This window comes from Phaethon lepturus, unplaced genomic scaffold, assembly GCF_000687285.1.
Source record: "Phaethon lepturus isolate BGI_N335 unplaced genomic scaffold, ASM68728v1 scaffold11036, whole genome shotgun sequence".
Lineage (NCBI taxonomy): Eukaryota > Metazoa > Chordata > Aves > Phaethontiformes > Phaethontidae > Phaethon > Phaethon lepturus.
In genome coordinates, this window is record NW_010546937.1 from 17,078 (window position 1) to 38,607 (window position 21,530).

The window sequence follows — 21,530 nt, forward strand, 5'->3', positions numbered from 1 at the left end:
CTGGGATTATCATGCAGAATATCCCTGGAACTTGCATATATGGCCACAGGCTCCTATATAAAAGATTTTGTGTTTTCAAAGTCCCAGGCACAGTTTTCCGCTGTCTATAGAGCGGTAAATACAGATGGACAGCTAACAACAAGGTGTGTCCCCACAGGATACATCCAACTGATTTGTGCATCCTGTTACTTCTGCCAAGATCAAAGTTTTACTTTTACATCAGTCATAGGTAGCGACACTGGCTGCAGTCTCTAACTGGGCCTGTGATTTGCTGGCTCTCAGCCTAGAGGATCTCCATGTGGGGACTTCAGGAAGTTGATTGTTGGCACAGTTAATCACTATGGGCACACCCAAATTCTGGCTCACAGTAAGTAAATACCTTCCCCTAATCAGATTCACAGTCCAGATAAAGAACTAAGACCATAAAGCAGATCCCATGACTCAGATGGAGTTTCAAGAAAGTAGGAGCCAACGCACTGCCAGGTCTGCGACTCAAAGCATCCTGCTGCTGAAGGACACCGCCACTGCTGCTTATTCTGTGCATTCTCCTTCCACAAGCTGACCTAAAAGTTAGAAAATTCATCAACGCAAGCACTAGGTGCTTGTAGCTTTTTGTGCAGCGAACGCATGTGTTGTGGCGAGGCAGACCTGTTCAGCTGCTCTCACGCTCCGCACAGCAGGCCAAAGCACAATCAACTATTAGGGTGCACCTAGAAGAGGTTCACCATCTCAGTAGCCAATGGAGGGTATTTGCTTGCCAGATCGTGGTGAGGCAGATAATTAAATGGAAATACTACACTTAACCTGCTTCAGTTTGAGACAGTTGGGTTATCTGACCAGTATATCTAACAGTACAAAGACATAACTGCATAGCAGGAGAGAAAGTACCACAGTGCAAACCGTGCACTCAGTTCCTTCCAGAACAAAACAACTGCTCACGGCCCAAAGGCTATGCTGGAGACATGGATGGGGGGCACACAGGAGCTTTGTTTCCTACAGATGGGTAGGCACTTTTTCCTAGTGCAGAGAAAACCAAAAGAATAGAGAGCAGAGGAATGGAATGCTGGCTGTACCTGGACAGACTGGGGTGTGGATCACCTGAGGTCTGGTAAAGCATCTTGCCTCTGCTCTCAGTGAGTAACGCTGCTCCTCAGGTAGGAGTAAGAACTCCTGTCCCTTTCAAGGTTCACTTCTATGCTGCATCTTAAGCAGCCACAAGGGATTACAGGCAGTACCAGATGCCAGTTTGTTTATAAAGGTCACACTATGCAAAAAAAACACGCAAAGACCTGGAAAGGGTAAGCAGAGGGGCCTGGCTTTTCCCTGGAGACATGCAAACCGGTGGTGCCTGGTCTCTAAAACTGCATTCTTTGGCACTCTAATCAAGTCCACTTGGCATAAACCAGGGTGTGTGGGTTTCTGATTTCCTGGCACCAGAACAGCCAAATCAGAGGGAAGAACTGGAGGCAACAACATGCCAGTGAGTCACCCATCCATGGAAGGACACTAGTTCCCTTTCTGCTCTGTGGGCTGAGAAATGCAGAGAGAGACCTGCAACTCAGCCACATTTTCTGCTCTTATGAACACTGACTTTGTGCTCAGATATCCTAAGGGCTGGAGAGAACATTTCTTACAGTCCAAAAGGTAAACAACCATGCTGCAAAGAACTTCAGGGCAAAAAAAAGTATTCTTTTGCAAGGCTGCAGGAAACAGCAAATGCAATGTCCACCAGCACCGTGTACTCTTCAGAGTGGTACAAAAACCCCCAAAACACAACATGGATGCAGAAATCCATCAAAATGAGTTTCACATATACTTCCTCCTCAACCACAGGGCAGTTACTACTGGAAACTTCCCCTCCCATTCTTTCAGGCTTTGATTATGTGATCAGTACTTCAGCTAAGTCAGGACCATGCCCTTCCCAGCTGCTCATCCCTGCTGCTTTCGTTGTGTCAACTCTAGTGCTCACCTAGCATGCACTAAGCAGATCAGGGAATGGATCCAGCTGGAAGCCTCACAGGCTGGGGCAGGGAGGGAAGAGCAGTGAAGGTGGATCTCAGCTGGCTCCAACTCGCAGACCACCTCAAGGCACACAAATGTTAGCATGCGTCCAGGGGAGGTAAAACAGAAATATAAATGTAGGCTCCTGCCAAAAGTAATGGTGTACTTAAGCAACTACATAATCATGTACTTTAATAAGGGTGATGCTGAACAATGTAAGGTTATCTTCTGAGAAGGGCAGGCCCACAAGTTTTTAATGCAAAAAAGCAGTTGTATAAAACCATCTAAGGAAGACTTAAGACTTCCACATACTGTTATTAGACAAAATTTTAGATGTCTAGATTGGAGAAGTTACTTGCTTTGTGTCAGAAAATCCTGCACCTTTTTCCATTCAAGAATTCCAACTCTAAAAATACAACTTTCCAGTAAGGGAGTGGTTCTTACGTTACACCAACCATAAGGCTCTTGCAACAGTTCCTTTTCAACTAGATAAGATATGGTCTAATGCAAAAGACCTACAGAATCCAGCATGGCAAGTATGCTGACCTCTAATAACCTGGTTCTGCACAAAGCTAGCCTACATATTGGCTCTGTGTGTGCTACTATTGGGAAAGGACATTAAAGATCTATTGCAAACCTTAATCCAGGTCTCAGACTGACCAACACTGTCCACTCACGAGTGTGTGACACTGGAAGAATTGCCCTCTGTGCAGCTTTTAAGCCTGCATATGAGTCTGGGCTATCATGAGACAAATGAGAGTCAATCTTCTAATCTCCTGTGGATGGGGCAGTCACCAGGGGAAAAGGAGACTTAACAAAATTGTAACCTGAGCCTTTAACTAAGAAATGACTTCCCACTACATTGCTTTACAAGCGTAGAGCTTCACCCTTATGTAAAGTAGAGAGTAAAAGGGCAGTTGCCTTTCAGATATTCTTCTTCACTTTTTACCCTAAATGCTGTTGTCTCATGCATGTTTCTAGTGTGCATTTCAGGGCAGATCAGTAGTTTGGAGAAAGATCTCTGTTGCATTCTATGATGAGACCAGTTAAAGCAGTTTTGCTTTCTAAAGGCTGAAAATTCAATGTAACAGTTGGGCTGGTGCAAAGTCTGGGCAGGCTAATTGAAAAGGACTTAAGTCCAAAACTTCAGAGTGATGGCTGTTGTAGGAGTCACAGCTTAGCATCCTAGCGTTTACTGTCTTATTTTATGTTTATCACACTTTGTGGCTGAAACATCATGCTTGAACCTTCACAAGCTGATTTGACAGATAATGAAGCAACTTCTTAAACTCATGGGGTTTTTTTACGATATTATTACATGCTACCACACAACTGTACTAGCAACCTCTGGAACAAAAGGTTCGTTCAAGATAGTCAGAGCTTCAACATAAAATACACTTTCTGCATAGCTCCACAGAGACAAAGCAGAGGATACTATTTCATGCATTTTTTCCAAATCTGATAATGGTGCAATGAATGAGTGAGATGTCACAAATATCAAGTAAGTTTCGGTAACCATTAGAAAACATACGGTATGCTATGCTGCCCTTTACATATAGGTTTTAGACATGTAATATATATTTTCATATTTTTAGGCATAGTACCTTTTTCCCCAAAAGAAGACTTCAGAAGACTGAAAATATTCCACTGAGATAAAACATCACAGGCAATAATTCAAACTACAGTATTGTCTGGACAGAGTGAAGATGCTTTTTACAAAGGGGGAGTCTAGAAAGTCTAGTTTGAAAAAACATGTGAATAAATACTTCTGAGTGAACTTACCAACTAGCTCCTGAGGATCTCTTTTCTCCAGTTCTGAGAATTCCTGGGAAGGAGGAAGAAGCAGATTTTAGTCAAGGTATGCTTCCAACCTAAAAAACTACACTGTCCATTTGTTTAGAAATTTATACATTATTATACATTACTTCTGAGACAAAAGAATAAAAATTAAGAATGAAATGCAAGTTATTAGACAATACTTCAATGTTTGTACCATGGAAAGTCAAAGCCTAACAGGATGCTCTGTTTCCTTTCAAAGCTGGAGTCTAAATTTAATGAAAGAATTAAGGCTTTGTTTCAACATGTCCTGGATACTCAGCCTTCTGCTATACTTGAAGCCTTTCCCTAAAACAGATCAAACCATAGATTCTTCATTTTTGGTGACTGGCCCTTGGCACTGGCCAAGAGTCAACATGGCTAGCTAAATACAAGCTGGATCCAGCCCACAGAAAACTACTTAAGCCCTGGGAATGCCTACTACAGGCCTGTGCATCTTGCAGTTACCTAAGCAGGCTCAGCAGGATGCACTGCGCAGAGTAACATGGAAACAGCTGAAATGCTCCCAGAGCCAGCAGCAGAGCACAGCAACTTCAGAGCAGCACCTGATCGGCCTCTCCACAGACACCCAGAGCTCTGCAAGGTCCCAGGCTGCAAGGTCTGCCAGTTGTGTGTGGTGCCAGAATTCACTTCTGTAATTGTGCCATTCAGGGCTTTGGCTGATAAACCCTCTACGAACCCAAATTCCAGGGACTGTGGTGGTGATGCAGATCCTTTATTCCTATTTTGGAAGAATGCTCCTACTGTCAATTCTCTCTTGGCTGCTACTTTCCAGGAGTGACATAGCTGATCTGATCTACCAGAAACTCAAGGGCAACCTCCACTGACTTGCAATGCTCTGTTTGGAGATTTTCTCAACACAGCTAGTGTTAGTTATACCAATATAAATTAAGGCAGCTTCAACTGAAGGAGCACAGCAGATGTTTGCATCAGAGTCTGCTGAGCAGGAGGTGTTCTGTAGCATAAGACACTCTTAAATATGCTTTCACCATATTGAGACCAACGTTCAAATATTTTGGTGCTTCTAAGAGACCCCAGGAGAGTCACAAGTGATACCAAGTCAGCACAAACAGTTTCTGAAACACTATCAGCTGTATTCCAACATTGCCCTCTCCCCCCTGCCTCCCTCCCAAAGACCTTTTGTGACTCACCGGACTGTGCGTCCAAAATTCCTCAGTGCCTCCAAACACTGAAGCTATTCATTCAACCTGACACAGACATAATGCTGCCTCCTTGCTGCTTAGTAACCACTCTCTAAACCCCTTCCTTTACTCCATTTCCAATCAGGTGAGAGATGCATAAGGTGAGGAGAAAACAGCAAGGTCACCAAGCCAAATCTGGGAACAGGCTGTGCCAAATTCACTGTGAAAACCCACCAATTTCCAGAAAAGCCCTCTGAAAGCAGAAAAAAAAAAAATTCTTTGTGTGGCATTAACTGCTACAGGGCACTTTTTATAGCCATTCATGAAAAAAAAAAAAAAAGTACACTGGAATCACAAAAATACAAGGCTAAAGCCATCTTAGAAAAGAAAAAAAAAAGTACACAAAGGAACACACATCTTCTTGCTGGCCAGCTGGCAAGGCCCCAGGCCCCGTTGTGAGATGGACTGTAGTGTAACAGCTCCAACCCCTTTAAGCTAATGCAGTTGGTGTGGTGCACGAACACCTCTTCTCCCAGGGTCTTCAGAAAGAGCAGCACAAGCAGAAAATAAAAAATAACAGAAGCATGACTTTTCAAAGCAGAAAACTTATGCCAAGAGAAGGAGCTCTCTCTGGCAAGAGCACTGGACAAGAATCCAGGGAATCCAGGCTGTGTTCTCCACAAACCTATGCAGACATGGCGTTGACGTGGTGAGCCTCAACCACATCAACACGGCGTTAAGCTGGTGAGTATCACTTTGCCACCAGAGAAGTGGGGGCAATTCTGCGGCAACTAAGCAGGTTGTGAGGGCAAATTCAGATTAGCATGCAAATGTTGCATGCGGGCTGGAGAAGTTCATAGAGCTACAGATACAAGGGAAACATATGTCCAGGCAGCACCCAGTGACTCATTAGGCAGTAAATACATGCAGTCAGAAGGCGGCTTTATTCCCTTTAGGGGAAGAACTTGCTAGATACGTAATTAAAAGTATTTCTCGCCTTGGTTTAAGTCAACAAGCAAATGTTGAGGTGAAAGGAGAGAACTGCTTTTGTTCCAACTATATCCTGTGCTCTTATCTTTTGAAAGTTTTGTTTTAAGTGGACTGAAAGGGGAGAGGAAGAGACGAGCTATGTCCCTGAGCACCTCCTGATCCTTCCTCGTAACCAGCACTGTATTCATTATTCCATCATCCCTCCCATCTTCTGTCCACTTGTCCTCTCACCATCCAAGAACACAAAGGCAAGAGGAAAAAAAAAAAAAACCAACCCAAATGACCAGTATTGCCAAGCAGGCACTCAAGCAATCCAGTGGCACGGTCAAATTCAGGTGCTTTAGACACGTACTAAATGCCCGCAAGAACGCTGCTTTCTTATCCCCCCAGCTAAGAGGGTTGCAGGGGTATGTGCTGTATTTCTGAAGTTTTCAGAAGCCCATTTTCAAGTCTCCTGTAGCTGTTCGGAGCCAGCACCAAGCGTAAGCACAGTTCTCGGGAAACACAAACTTACACTCTGAGAGATAACTTGAGATGGCCAAAACCTCTCCTGTTACATATCTTAGACTAGACAAATATCTCTAAAATGTCAAATGCGTTAAATAGTATGCTTTATGAATTTCCAGAATCATCATTAAGTTTGCTTTCACAAGAAGTAAGTTTGTTCTTTAACTTGTATCCTTTAATCCCAGAGGTACAGCACAAGTCTGCCCCATTTGTAACAGGCTAAATAAAGCCAGTCCTATCAGGCTGCCGCTGTGTATTTACCTACACCCATTTTCACCACAGCCGCTCTAGCAAGTCTAGTCTCCACATCCTCAGGCCATAGCCAAGACATCAGAAACCCCACAGCTACACCAAGCACAAGAAAACAAGTTCACTATTATAGCCACACCTCACTGCCCAGAGGATATGAATTTTGCTTACTGATGAATTACTGCGTACCTACACCCACTGCTCCATCATTAACAAGCTGAATACATCAACACAGCTTTTCATTAAGTCAGACTACTTTCAAGCTTCTTAAATGCCTTCAGAAAACAAAAGGATGACCTACTCCTCCTACAGTGCTTGTTCATAGTTGCTGAGCTTATTGTCTAACACTATGGCGAGGCAAGTATCAACAACTTGACCGAAGACATACCGTTTGGCAGATGCAAGATTTAAGAAGTCTTGTTCAAACTTCTGAGTATCTACTGAAGGTCCAGAACTTACGGACAGTCCAAAAAACCTTCATTGGAATAATCACCCAACAGGAACTGTCCTACACTCCCTTAGGCTAATTTAAGTCTGGGTCACACATTGAATACAATGAACTGATTAGAAAAGACAGCATTAAAAAACAAAACACCAACCACAAAATCCCATCATATTTTCTGCAGATCTAATCCAGTATGAAGTTGAATGAGATAGAGAGTCACCGAGTAACAAGGTACAAGAAATACTGCATGGCTGCTATCTTTTCATTGTGAAATGGAAGAAATATTTACACATGGAGAAGATATTTCTTACAGAATTCAAACACATTTAATCAATGAAAAATTTGGAAGTGAACTGAACTAAGTAGGGAATTTACCTAAATCCATCCAGAGCAAGGTGATCTTTTTGTAGATTACTACAGCATCAACACCTACTGTGCTATATATCGGTATCTCACCTGAAGAGCACAAAATCAAGCAGGTGAGTGGTTTCAAGCAGAGAGGATTTTATGTCAAAACTCTCTATCAGAGTAAATATATGAAATCTATTAGAGCCTTCAAGTATCCCAGAGCTACAGGCATCGTTTATTGGGTTCATTTCCATTTGGACACTGATAATTGGAAAATAACAAGGTTAAGACTGCACTAATTACACCTTCCAATACTGCACAGTTTTCACAAGCCCAACCTCTGAAAGCTTGTGTAGGAGCACCTCTGAATTTACTTTTCCAGTCAGTCTCTCACTACTTGCACACTCAGCCTGGACACATTAGTTATGCTGAAAATTCTCTCTACTATCATAGAAATACAAAACTCGGTCCAAGAAACAAACCCAAACCCCACCATGTCCCATGTTCATTCTTTTTCTGTAGTCATTTTATCCCATCTAGTATTACATGATGGCCTCTAAGAATGGCTAGATTGAGTTAAAAAATAAAGCAGTACTGTACTTCATTCCCCTCATGCACTCAGCAAGTTGATTTTCTGGCTGCTATCTACTTTGCAGCCTAGATCTCACAAGATCAACTATTTAAGGGCCTAAAGCCAGACAGCCTTGCTCCAGCAGACCCACTGAAAAGAGTCAAGGGATGCCATGGTGGTTCAGAGCCAAGTTGGAAGAAGACTGAAAAACAGCAAGACGAGCAAGAGGCAGACTCCATTCCCTGATCCGGAGACTAAGAGCAGCCTCTGAAGAGCACAAACCACTACCAGTAAAGACAAAGTATTAAAGACACAACAAGGAAAAAAAAAAACCCCACAAAACTTTTTAACATCTAATTGGATGACTAACATAAGTCACAATTTATGTGCTTCTAAGAGCAAATTTGCACATCAGCTCACCAATAGCAGAGAACAATTATTCCATTACTATTCCTGTGTGTGTTCAGGAAAAGGGTTTTCATTTTTTCTAATTTAAAGACAAATGCTTTCTTCAAGCCCTGGGCAAGATGACACTGCCTGCAAGAGCCTGACTGACATGAACCAAGCTTGATGGTTCAGTTGTCATGAATCATAATCAGTTAAAGAAGAAGAGCAAGCTGAAGCGGGAGGGTGGGTGGCTGTATGTACACTCATAAGGAAAGCGTTGCATTTTGGCTTAAGATTTCACCTTGCTGAGGTGAAATATAGACCATCTTTTCAGTCATAAAGTGCTTCCATTTAGCTACATAAAAACAGTCTCTGCTCTGATTCCATGGAAAATAAAAACAACCAAACACAATCCTCACAGTGTGGAACAGAGATTAAAGGAAGGAAGCAAAAACAATATGAATCTGAGACTGATGAATTCAAGTTTGGAAAGGCTTGCCCAGAAGAGCTTTATTTAATGAAAAGAATGGACTGACTTACAACAATGCTCACTAAATCCTTCCTGAAACAAGATCTATAAATCCAGCAGAAAGCTCACATTGAACATAACTGGTGGCATTAACTGTCACCAAAAGGTACAAATTCAGCCACCAATTTCTCATAGCAGTTGCATATGTTAGTGCAGGTATACTTCAAACTACAAGAAGAAATGGTTGAACAGGGAGGCAGAAAAGACACAACACCAGAAACTGATTGCTTTAAATAAGATGCAATTGTAAGAAGTGGAGAAGTTGATGCCAGATTTGCCACTGCTCGCTCAATTGCGTTCCCAGACTTGCAGCCAACTTAGCCTTACAGCTTCATTTTTCCACTGTCTTCCTCTTAGTATTAAAAAAAACTAGCTAGGAAGCTTCCACAGTACCCCTCAACACCATTTTCTCTTTTTGTTTTCAAGAGAGAATGCTCTTGCATTGCAGAGTTTATTCTCTCCACCAACTATTTCACCTGATTGCTTGCACATAAAGAAATTTAACACCAATTTAAACTGACAGCCACAAAATGTATAGACTAGTCACATTGTTGTCATGCTAGTGGATTAGTTTGAAGATAGTAATGCAGAGAATTTTTCAGTGCAGTCCTTCCACTAGTAGCCAGTGGACCTGCTGCAATAGTTACAGTGGATTTCTCTCATCTGAGCTAGCATCAGCAATACATTTTTGTAATTTTTCCTCCTCTCTACAACTCAGACTGTCTCCTGTAGTCCTAACATAACAGCTGCCTCATTTGGCTCAGTATAGTGGAAAGAAACTCTATAACTTAGCAGAAATTGTTAGAAGAGTTATCTAAGCTGACAGTGAAGATGGCCTTGCCAGAGCAAGTGGGTGAAACATTTCTATGCAGGCAGCAAGAGAAAGACCTCTCCAAACCCTGAATCATGTGCTTCCTCCCCGCCTTTTCTTTTTCAAAGGAACACGCTAGCAATTATGTTCTTGCTTCTCTACAAACAACAGAAGTGCTTATGGGAAGAGTACACCAGAAACTTCTCGTGCATGAAAAGAACTGTTTCATTTCTTGCTCACCAGATCTCTGTGATGTTGGTGTGCTACCAGGCTGAGGGCAGCAAACAGAGTGCATGTTAAATGTATTCAGAGTCTGGGGAAGAGAAAGCAAGGGAACAGAAGCACAGTGCTTTTACACACACACACCCCCCACCCTCACACACCCCCTTTTTCTTGTATTGTGAGAGAGGAGAATCCCAAGAGAAAGCTTGAAACAAGCTCATTTCCTACAGCCATATCCTGTTTGCCAGCTCTGGTACACAGCTCCAGGCAAAGTGCCCGGTACAGGATAAGGAATTTAACTAAGAAAAAAATATAGGGATCATGATCTTGCTACCAAAAGAAGCACAGCACTCAGAAATAAGCCACCTGTAGGAAAAAAGGATACATCCAATCTTCAGTGACACTTATGTACAGTCTGTACAAACCTACCTATTTTAAGATACTATGGTCACAGACAAAAGGGAAGGAAGAACCAGTCAGGAAAGAGTCAACTCCTCGACATTCCTTAAGCATCTTATCAAAACAAAGAACTTGTGTAGCTGACACTGCATTTTACTTTTTAAGCTAAATTAAGTCTAAAAATCCACCTTTCTTTTCAATTTCATTTAAAAAAACCCACAAAACCCCCCCAACAAAGATCTAGCAGAACATTTCAGTGAGAAAATGCTTCAGAAGGGAAGCATTCATAGCATGAAAGCCTTTAAATAGCTTCTCTGAAACTTGATTCCATTCACCTGACATACGCTATCTCAATATTTGACAAAGATTATTTGTTAGAAGGAATTGCTGGTCAAGGAACTGTGTGCCAGAACTCTTGCTTTCCAAGTAGAGGTACAGTTAATAACATCTGCTTTACGACGGCACCCTGGTCCCAAAGCTACCTGCTTCCGTTGGCCGCCTCCTCCACCTCTGATGCTAGGGGCCCTCCGCGTTTAACATTTGCAGATCACCCTGTGCAAGCGCTTTGCAAGACCACAGAGCACAGCCTCTCCGCAGCACAGACACCAACCAGGGCGCAGCGCTCTAAATGTGCGAAACAGCCTGCACAGAAGATTGCACAGCCCATGGGAGCACACCAGCAGCTAACAGCAGCCACACGTTGGGTGCAGCCAGTAGCACAGCTCCCAGCAATCTCCACCTGAAGCCACCACGGTCTGCAGAGATGTGCCTTGCTCTGCAGAGCCCATAAATTCTGCCTTCAAGTCACTTTTGTTTCCTACAGTGAAACAGGAACTCAGAGGTGAAATGTCAGCACCACATGACAGGGCTTGAGGTGTCAAGCTACTTTGATGTTTTTATTTTTTTACAGATTGTTGCACTAGAGAATCAAGCAGAAGGTGAAGCTGGGCTGTGAGAAGTCTTAAGCCTCCCAGCAGCAAGGGAAAGGCTCAGGAGAGCTGATAAAATTAACTCTTTGCACAAGCTTTCTTCCCTAGCACATAGTACTAAAAATTCTCCTTCATGGTTTGGAGTAGAGGCAAGGTGTAAAAGCAAGTATCCTCACTGGGATATGCACTCCTCCATGAATGGATCCCACGGAGTTTTTGCAGATTTCGGTCCTTCTGTAGCCAGAACGGGGAAGCTGGAAAAAGCTATTTTCAGATATTTGTCGGTATTTGAGGCAATCCTCCATCTGTGCTGACTGCTCAGACTCTCACTCTGACATGCATCGACATGCAAATGCAGAACAGCCTATTTCAGTACAGCAGACAGAAATAATTGCAACAACAGAACTGGACTTGACAAACTTAGACCTTTATCAGGTGAAATATGCAAGGGGAAGCAGCTCCAGAAAGGACTTTTCTTCAAGTTTAAAGACAAACAGAAAAAGCCTGGCTCTTCCTTTGGAGAAAGGCAAGCCACACCTGTGTCAATAATCTGTGGTATTTAGTACTGCAGGGAGTGAAGAGTCTGCCACAGCATGTATGCCTGGCGGGGAGGAAGGAACAAGCATGTCCATGGACATGTCTCATCTTCCAAACAGCTCAAGAGCTGGATTGAAGCCAGCAGCTCTAAAGTAGGTAAGCCAGCTTCAGAGACCAACAATGCTGTGATCTGTCTCCCTCCCAGGCAGGCAGAGCTGCAGACACAGAAGTACGAGGGGCAAGGGGCAAAATAATCAAAGACGCTGAATGCTATTTTGTTTCCTGCACATAAAACTATTTAACTGCTGCTGATATTCTGTGGCAATAACTAAGGGCAAATACCTAGTTAAAAAATGGGAACCAGATATCAGCTGTTTTAACATTGTGAGCACTCACTGAGTGCTCAGAGAGACTATCACACACTAAGTAATAGTGTAGAAGACAGCATTAGAAGCTGAGTTTACTCCCCGGAAGGCTCTCCGCGTGTAATGCTGATTGCTAAACTGCCAAACTCTCTGGTTCCCTCGACAGAGTGCTGGAAAACAGTGTGCCAAACCTAAAATGAGGTAAAAATACGTGGAGTTGGAAGCACAGACAGCATTTTACAGAATTACATTAAAAGGAAGCTAGAATACAGAAAAAGATGAATCAGAGACTGTAGTGCTTATCACTGGCACCTTCGGGCTGTGCTGTCAGGCAAAGGAATGAGCGGGAAACAAACCACTGGAGATCTAACCTTAACCCTCGCCCTGGAATCTGCACAGTTCACGCTTTGAAAGCATTTACAAAGTGGTACGCAGCACGGCTATGCATAACACAAGGCCATTTTTAAAATACAGCAGCTCTTTTGCCAGTTCTGCCCATCAGAGGCCAATACTAACCCAGGTAGCATCAAAAAGCCAAGGGTGGGGCGGGGAATGGTAGCAAAAAAAAAAAAAAAGAATGTAATGAATTTTTTTTTGTTTCTGATAAGACATTGGGAGTGCCTTCCTACAACACACTTACAAACCAGTTATATCCTACCAGATCCAGACACCGCAAGACGACTAATACATAGCCACTTCAGCCATAGCAGAGTGCACTGGTTTGTGATGCAACAGCAATTTTAGTATGTGTTCTTCAGTTATATGACCTTTAATATATACTAAGTAGAATTTTTAAGACTACCTTTCAACAACTGAAAGCATCAAGGGCTGGTGCTTCCTAAGCAACCTTCATAATTTGCCACCACCAAAGTAAAAGATTCAAATTATTTTTTAAAGCTTACTAATGACAGCTCCTTTTATACAGCCTGCTGTGTAATACCTAAACGGAACAGCAGTGCTTTAATGATACAACTTTTCCCAAGCACACTTTTTCCCCTTCTTCAGAGCAAAACACTTGTATTTGAGGTGAAAGTTACCAAGTAGGTTCAGGCATCTTCTGAGAATCTGGCCTGATAAATGTATCTTGAATTCAGAGAAATTAACATGCTTTATCAAAATTAGAGTTAATTACAGGGATTACATTACTGCACACACATCCATTTATTGGTTCTTAGCACTTACTGCTTTTACTTTAAATCAAGATAATTTTGGTATTTAAACAAACAGGTTAATAGGCAGGCAAGATAAAAAAAACATTGCAATCAAAAGCCTCTATCTAAGTATTAGTATACACCTACGCATCATAACACAGTAAAATTACTTTACAGGTATGCTGGATCAATGAAAGCTGAAAATTTGACACCCTTCTGCTACATCCCAGTTTGGCGGTCTCTCCATCCAATGCCACAAGGATGGAGAGAGGACCCTTAAAAAAAACCCAGAAAAGGAAAACATCAAAGTAACCACCTGCTTTGAAAAACTCTTACCATGTGTCAGGCATTCACTTGCCAAGGGAGTGGCAATATTTATCTGCTTTCCTGCACTGGCTAGTCCAGATACCACAATCAAGGCTCGAGAGTTAATGATTTCCCCCTGTGAAAACTCCAGTAAGCCAAGCTGCAGGGCTGGGCTCTGTCCTTGATCAATGCTTGCAACCTGTTATTCATCCAGCCCTACAATAGGAAGTACAGAACCCCTCAGGTGAGACTTGGAGCACATTTCATTTAAGGTTCATTTTCTTTCTTCCTGCAGGGCTGGTCCATTTAGTGAGCTCTGAAGACTTGTATCTTGTTACTGCATCAAGGCTGTAAGCATAGCCAACTGCTGGCAAGAGCCCAAGCAACTTGCACTCACTGCACAGCCCGTTAACCCTCGTCATTCCAAATCAATGCCAGCAGAACACCAAATTTCACACTCATTTCCACAACGCCCTTTTTTTTGTACCCACAGCTCCATTATCTGCAGAAATGACATAAAGAACCCATCCAGGCTGTGGGATTCCATCTTTAACACCACACTTTTGCCAACAGCTGTTGACCATTTCTTTTCCCTTCTAAGCAGAAGGCTTTGTTTCTGAAGTGCCTTTAAGATAGCTGCTAGTTTACAATTGGTGACTGCTGACTTAAAACCAGGGATCCCTGAAGTGATTTTGGTCACTAACAAATATGTCCTGCTCCAGAGCCTGAGTACATCCTCCCAAGGTGAAATTTGGAAGAGCAATCAGTTTTACCTAGATTTGAATCTCCTATTTTCCAATGGTCTCTGAAGCACTTCAAAATGCAGCTACAGAATGCAAGGTATCTGACTTTGCTACTTAAGGAGGAGGATTCTGCTTTCTGCTGCTAGCACAGTGTTTGGTACTGGTTCACAGGTGCTCTGTAACAGAGAATCCTACAGGCCAGAAGTCTGCTCTGGAAGAACACTTTCAGATGATTGATCAAGATCAACAAGGGCATACTCCCTGGAATCAAGACAAAAACTTGAGATAAATATAAACACCATAGGGTGGGGTAGAAAAAACATCTCCCCATTGGGGCTATTTGAGACAGGCTCTAAATTCCACTCTCCCCAGCATCACTTTACCAGACAGTTTTTACATTATTCCCCACTTTCAGTCTCCTCAGGTCTATACCCACATAGACAACAACTGAACCTTCTGGAGGTTGTGTGTCTGGTGTTATGTGCAGAATGAGGCCAAATCACAGGACGCACCAGCAGCAAGGGAACTCCTTCTCCACACAACCTGGCTCAAGTGTCCTAGTCAATTATTCAAGACATAATCTCAAAGTAGTTCATTCACCATATGTACGAAGAGGCAAACACTGAAAAAATGCTGAATGTATATGCAGGGCTTGAAAAGATTATAATGAATTGCAGCGAATTTACCTCATTCATGCATTTTAAAGGATTTACCTTCTGCATACAGTCAGTTTCAGACCCTGGAAAAGCCCTAGCCATATATAAAGAGCCCATGATATCTATTTAAACATGTTTCCAGGTCTGTGATGTCTTGCAATTAAATGTTAGATCAAGAACAACTACAGCACTCAGCTGGGACAAAATAAAATAATCCAAAAGTGTTAGCGAGTTATAATCAAGTGCCTCACTTTTTGCCACACTTTGAATTTATAGTAGCTACAACTTTTACTCACTAGTTGTCATAGATATTGCAAGCTCAAAGCAATGAGGAAGAATGAGAACACTGCCACTTGGTGGAAAAGGGGGATAGGAAACATTTGCAACTGCTCCAAGTACAACTACTTTTACAATAATGTTCCATCTCACCCCTCTCAAGTGAATTTCTTAACAGCATGGCTAGTGCAACTCCATCAGGGCCCCACAAAACACTGTACAGCAACATGCCTGCTCTATTACCAGCACAGCACTGGGCCGGGCTGCCTTGCAGCATGCTGCATAGCAAAGGTGTGCTTCTACCTCTCCCCCTCTCCCAGTCCCAGCTGGCTATTTAGCTAGAATTAAAAGAAAAAAACCAAACCAAAAGGCCAGAGGAGGTTGTTCTCTTTTTCACTTATGTATGAAGACATCTACTAAGAACGACACAAAAGTCTGAAACTGCTGAAGTTCAGATTTGCCTCCCTGCTATTCTTCTCAAATCCTCACATTTCATGCCATGCTAGGATGGCAGGAATTACATTTTACCTTTTTTTTTTTTTAAGTTTAACTTTAATTTACATTTTCAGTTCTTGCAGAGTTCCTGCTGCAGAGTGTACCCAAGATACCAAATTCTTTTAATACATTCAGTGTTTCTGTGCTTCCCCACCGAAGCTGAAACACTGCTCCATGGCCACGGGTAGCTCTTCTTCAGAAGGGCAAAATGCACCTAGACAGTAACACATAGAACTCAGTGAAATCACGAGGCTTTTTAAACAAAACATGAAACGTCAGCAACATATTAAAGCAGTAGCCACACAACTCAGTGGTAAGATTTCTGTAACGCATCATTACTCTGACAAGAGCTACTATAGTCTGATTTTGTTCTTACTCTTTTGCCAGATCTTTTCTCCATTGCCCTGAAGTCCTAGAGCCCTTTCAGAGGAGACAGAAATGCAAACAACTGCAGGGCCCTACTACAGAGGTTGTGGTGATACACACCAAACTTCTCTTTTAAGGAAAATCCACCTATTCTTCTTTCACAGTATACATTTGAATCCAGCAGTTTTACAGAAACATCTTGCTAGCATGCTTACCAGCCACAATGGCAAAAATTTAGAAGTAGGAAAAGAATGAAAGTGAGAGATTTCCTTTTCCCCTCTTCCAAAAGAAGGTAATTTTTTTTCTTGTAACAAGGAAAGGAGACAATACATTCCATTTCCAAGTGCCTCCTACCCCTATGCCAAAGGCATTAATGGTATTTCACACACTGATGCAAGAGACTTTACCAGCTGCAGTGCAGCTGCCACGATTTTCAACTGAGTATCAACATAAACCCATAAAAATATTGTGGAAACTTGAAGAAGGTGCTGCTATAAAACTAATTTAAGTAGAATAACGAAGCACATTCATTTGCCTTCATCTTGTCCTACCAAAGCCCTGTGCTAATTCAAATGTTCTACAGAATTTCAGTTTGCAGCACAGTCCTCTGGTTTCCGTAGCAAAGCTTAGAGATTGTCTGCACCCTTGAGGAAGCTACTGGATAAAATAAAGGCCCTTGCAAATGTCACTCACTCGGTATCCCACAAGACTGCTTATATTACATGGGGGATTGAACTAGCATAAAAATTTGAGCACAGTTCTCGATGAAGTTTCAAATGGATTTGGTCTTTTGTCTGTCTTCTGGCTTTTAGCCTGATGTATGTTCCTTTGTGCTGTTAAACACCTGCTGTTTAGCAGAAACAAGATGTAATCCCAAGATAAAGACAACTGCAATTATTTATGATAGCTATCATCTGGGGATCTTATTTCACTTTTTAAATACAACCTTTACAAAACTGCTTCATTCAGAAGGACAGAAAAAGAGCTGGAGACAACTGAATTTATTTTGACATGTCATCACCTCTAGGCGCATAAGATCATTTATTCATTAAGTTGTCCTAAATGAAGAAAGTAGTCCAACTAACACTGGTCAGAAGAGAATCCTGTACGGAATACTACATCTCCCAGATCACTGCAAAATAGGTGAGATGCTGACAGAAAATCTACCTCGGATCTAATGCACAAGATGAAAAAGGTCATGAACGCAGATCTTAATCATGACTCAGCCTGTAGCCTAACTGGTTAACTACCTTTGGCAGAAGCCAGAACCAAAGTCAAAAAGACATGTTACAGCTACAAAAAGGAAAGTATGAAACTAGCTACGGAAGATCACAAACGAACACCAAGCCATGCTGTTAAGACTTATTCCTCTTGCACTGAGCTTCCCCCCCACCACCATACCACACTTTCAAATACCTTTAGGTCACCAGCCTCAGGTTTTTCAGTCTCTGAATCGTCATCTTCCTACAAGACAAGAATTTACAGGATTAAGCTTAAAGATCAGGCTTGGCAAGTAACTGCACTTACAGCAATGGGCTCGCATTCAGCAGCCCAGCAGTAGTCCAAGACCCTTTCCGTGGAAGGTAGTTTTGCCCCACCCACTCATGACCAGAAAACAAGTCCTACAGTGAGAGAAAGAAGTGTTTATTTGGGTTTTAGATTTGATTTTTTTAGGCAAAAGCATCACTTAGTAGCAGATGTCCCCCACAAAATTCATGCAGCTCCTGAATGCTCAGAACTAGACAATAAGAAGCAACAGAATTGGGGAAAAAAGCATTTGTCATTTGATAATTCTGTCTCTTCCAGTTAGCAGGCAGGCTTTTTGCACTTGCCCCACTTAGCAGTACTCACAGAAAAAGCAGCATTTGCAAGACCTATTATACACCCAAGCATACATCAGCAACACACACAGGACACACACAGCTGGCCTGCCATCCAACCAAGCATGCAGGCTCGGTGACGGTCTGGCCTAGCACCAAGTTCCAAGGATCCGGTAATGCCAGCAGACACCGCATCTTTCTTATTTGTGTAGTGGTCTCGCAGCCTCATTTGCAGATGACATGAACTTGCACAGAACGGAATCACTGACAAATTTCACTGTTTTAGGTAGCAGACTTCATTCAGTTTTTATTTCCACCCAGAAATAAACCAGAACTGTGCAAATTTCTGCCCTTTGAGAGCTTAAAATAGTGAACTCAACATTGTGTGAAATTCTACATCACGTGAGAAGCAAGGTCCAGCTTGCGCCCCAATTGATAGGTAAGCCTAACTGTATTACTGCCCTATGAACTACCTCACTAGGATCCTAGAGTTACCTATGTTTCCATAAATACATACTCTGGGTTCAAAACAAGTTTGAGGAGCAGAAAATGTTTTTCATGCTAACACAACACAGCAGAATAGTTTTCTCCTCCAAAATTGACCACAAATTTCAACTTGGGCCCTGAAATAATAACTTGGTGTTTCAGCTTCAAAAAGAAAAACAAAAAAAGAAGTGAGATGATTACATGCACCTGAAAGGAATCGTTTACAATGAAATGCCCACCTCAGAGTATTAGCACACAAGCAAATTCTGGCAAGGCAAGCTAGAGATTGACCACACAATAATATCAGTAAGTTTTAATTGCCTGAATTAACATGTCTATCCCACAGAAGTGAGACATCAAACTCCTTCACTTCAGCTACTCTCCAGCTTACCTTTCTGAAAAATGCACATCTATCAATAACTCGGTCTTAATTGTCAAAGTTTAATAACAGTAAGTTTGTAACTAGAAAAGAACCATAGTACCAAGTAACTTGGTGTTTATCACAAACGAGATAACTCTCCCCTCCACAGTCCCACCTATATTATAAAGACAAAAGTAATTTTCAACCAAGCAACAATGGATTCAATCATTCATGTTATAGATAGGTAACTGAAACAGCTCCCAAAACCTCCTAACCTAGCAGGGCATATCACTGAAACATCAACAAAGAAGCATTACTGAGAACTGCCTTTGAAAAAAAGAGAGGCTTTTCAGTCACTGTTAAGGTAGATAATGTAAACACAGAGCTGATTAGACAAAAGCTCAGGACAACCTGAATCCAACTTACATTGCTTTCTAAAAACAACTCATAACTAATATAAACTACTAGAACAAGCAATATCAAGGAATTGATTTGACCAATTCTGGTCAAAGAATACTTAATGCGAAAAGCCAAGCGTTGCTCTCCTGCAACAAGACTGGAGAGAAGGCACCCCGTGGAACCTGCGTGCATCTGTACAGTAACCACAAATATATGCAAGATCTACTGGCTAGCACCAGAGTGACTCGATCGATTGCCATTACTTGAACAGCAACTTATACCTCACAGATGATCGACAGCTGCAACCTGCTCTGAAAATTGTACATGCAATAAAGGCTACTCCACTTACATGCCCATTTGTCAATGTTAACTAAACACAGCTGATCGTGACAAGCATCTGGATCATACCTACTGCTTTCTTTAAAAAGAGATCTCACTGAAGGAAGCACTAGAGTTTTGGATATAAAAAGAAGAATCACTAAAGCAGTAAAGAAGCTTCACTACTTGCTGATGCAGACTCTGAATGCTATTACTTGCACCTTCTCCAGTTAGCAACAGAATAAAACCAAAGGCAAGAACAAAACACTGACAAATTTCTTGTCTGCTACTTGGGAAAAGAGATGGCAGGAACAGTGAGTGTCTCATAAGAGACTGATCTAATGCACAAAAAGTAGATTTCAATAACAAAAGGTTATAGCCCTGTCTTTTTGGCTACATGGTAGAGGAAAGAACAGGGACAAGATAACATATTCTTAATGTGGTGGTAAGCAAAGGTTAAGGAGAAAGACAAGAGACAAGAACCCCCCCTTATTGTTTTGCTCCTACAGACACAACAGAAATATGTATCCTTTTGTGTGTTATAGCTGCACTTACAGGTAGTGAGCTACATGCCTTGTCTCACAGTGCATCAGTTATCTCAGTATGTAGGTGATGTTATACACATGCCATGCACCTATGACAAACAAAAGTCAGTCACGTCTAGACAGGACACTATTACATCAAGGTAACCTGATGTAGTGAGTGGGCTGAATTATACACAAAAGAATAATTTAAGGCATCACAAAACTTTAATCTTTTTAATCTTCCAGCAGAGCGTGAAACAGTGCATTCCTCTTACTAGGTTCTCATATGTCAACTATACTAGAATAATTTTCATTTAGTGTGGCTGTTGACTTGTACCAGCCTTTTTCCCATAAGAGAGTCAAACGGCATCAACACAGTAACAAGCAACACGAGCTGTGCCAAGCTGCTGATGGACTTCAAGGCAAACACTTTCTACTTGAAAACAAAGCGAACAGAAGTATTTGGAAAGTGCTGAAACCCACACAGCTTGCTGATATTCCAGGTTCCATCACAGGTTGCCACTCAGGGGCCTTCTTTGCAGAGAGAAAAGCCTCTGCAACATGTGAAAGGGATCAGGGCAAGCTCTCGGAACAGAGAGATACTTACTGACTGTCTGCTGTTCTCATCATCCTCTTCTTCATACCCATCCTCATCCCCATCCAAGCGGGTGAAGTCGTCATCTCCGTACCCAACCGACACCAGGCCTCCTTTCTCTCCTAAAGAGGAAGTGAAAAAGAAAACCATGAGGAAAGGGGAGGCGGAAACAAGTGGGGCCTTCCCTTCACAGAGGGGTCCGCCACCTTCCCCAGCCCCCTCACCCGTAGCGGCTCCCCCATCGCTTCCCGCCGTCCCGGCCTCGCTATCCGACTCCGGGTCCGAATCCTCAGCGTAAACCGCCAGCGAAGAGAGAACACTCCGCTTCGCCGCGGTACACTTCCGGCGCCCGAAGATGACGTACACAGCGCAGTCGCCATAGCAACGCCGCTCTTCTTCTTCCGCCTTAAGCGGACTCCTGTTAAACCGAGAGCGCTCCGGCAGTGAGAGGAGGAAAGTCCGCAGCGAGGCAGAGCAGGGTTTCTATGGGGGAAGGAGAGGAGGGGATAAAAGGTGCGCGGACTGTTTATAGCAGAGAGGGCTGGCCCTTTAAGAGTTCCTTCTGACGTCATCGCGCGGCGCCGCGACAGCACCTGCCGGACCCTGACCAAGTGCGAGAGGGTGTGGGTCAGGGCGCGGAGGGGTGGGGATGGAACATGAGGTGGCGGAAGGATACAGCCCGTCTGGGGAGCGGGGTGTGGGTGAGAAAGGCCGCGCCTCCCCCCACCATGTCGGGGTGCGGGCGGGGTTGGGGAGCAGCGAGGGC

General features: G+C 42.7%; 1 protein-coding gene across 1 annotated transcript in view; it reads right to left on the reverse strand.

The window, feature by feature from the left end:
• SAP30BP (SAP30 binding protein) overlaps positions 1–21,494 on the reverse strand; it is a 31,456-nt gene extending 9,962 nt beyond the window's left edge. Inside the window, exons 1-5 of the mRNA XM_010289472.1 lie at positions 21,441–21,494; positions 20,989–21,247; positions 20,777–20,886; positions 17,678–17,725; positions 3,784–3,826 (exon numbers count right to left, since the gene is read on the reverse strand). Of these exons, the coding sequence (XP_010287774.1) occupies positions 3,784–3,826; positions 17,678–17,725; positions 20,777–20,886; positions 20,989–21,247; positions 21,441–21,494 (514 nt within the window). The remainder of the gene's footprint in view (positions 1–3,783; positions 3,827–17,677; positions 17,726–20,776; positions 20,887–20,988; positions 21,248–21,440) is intronic.
• Positions 21,495–21,530: the final 36 nt, after the last annotated feature.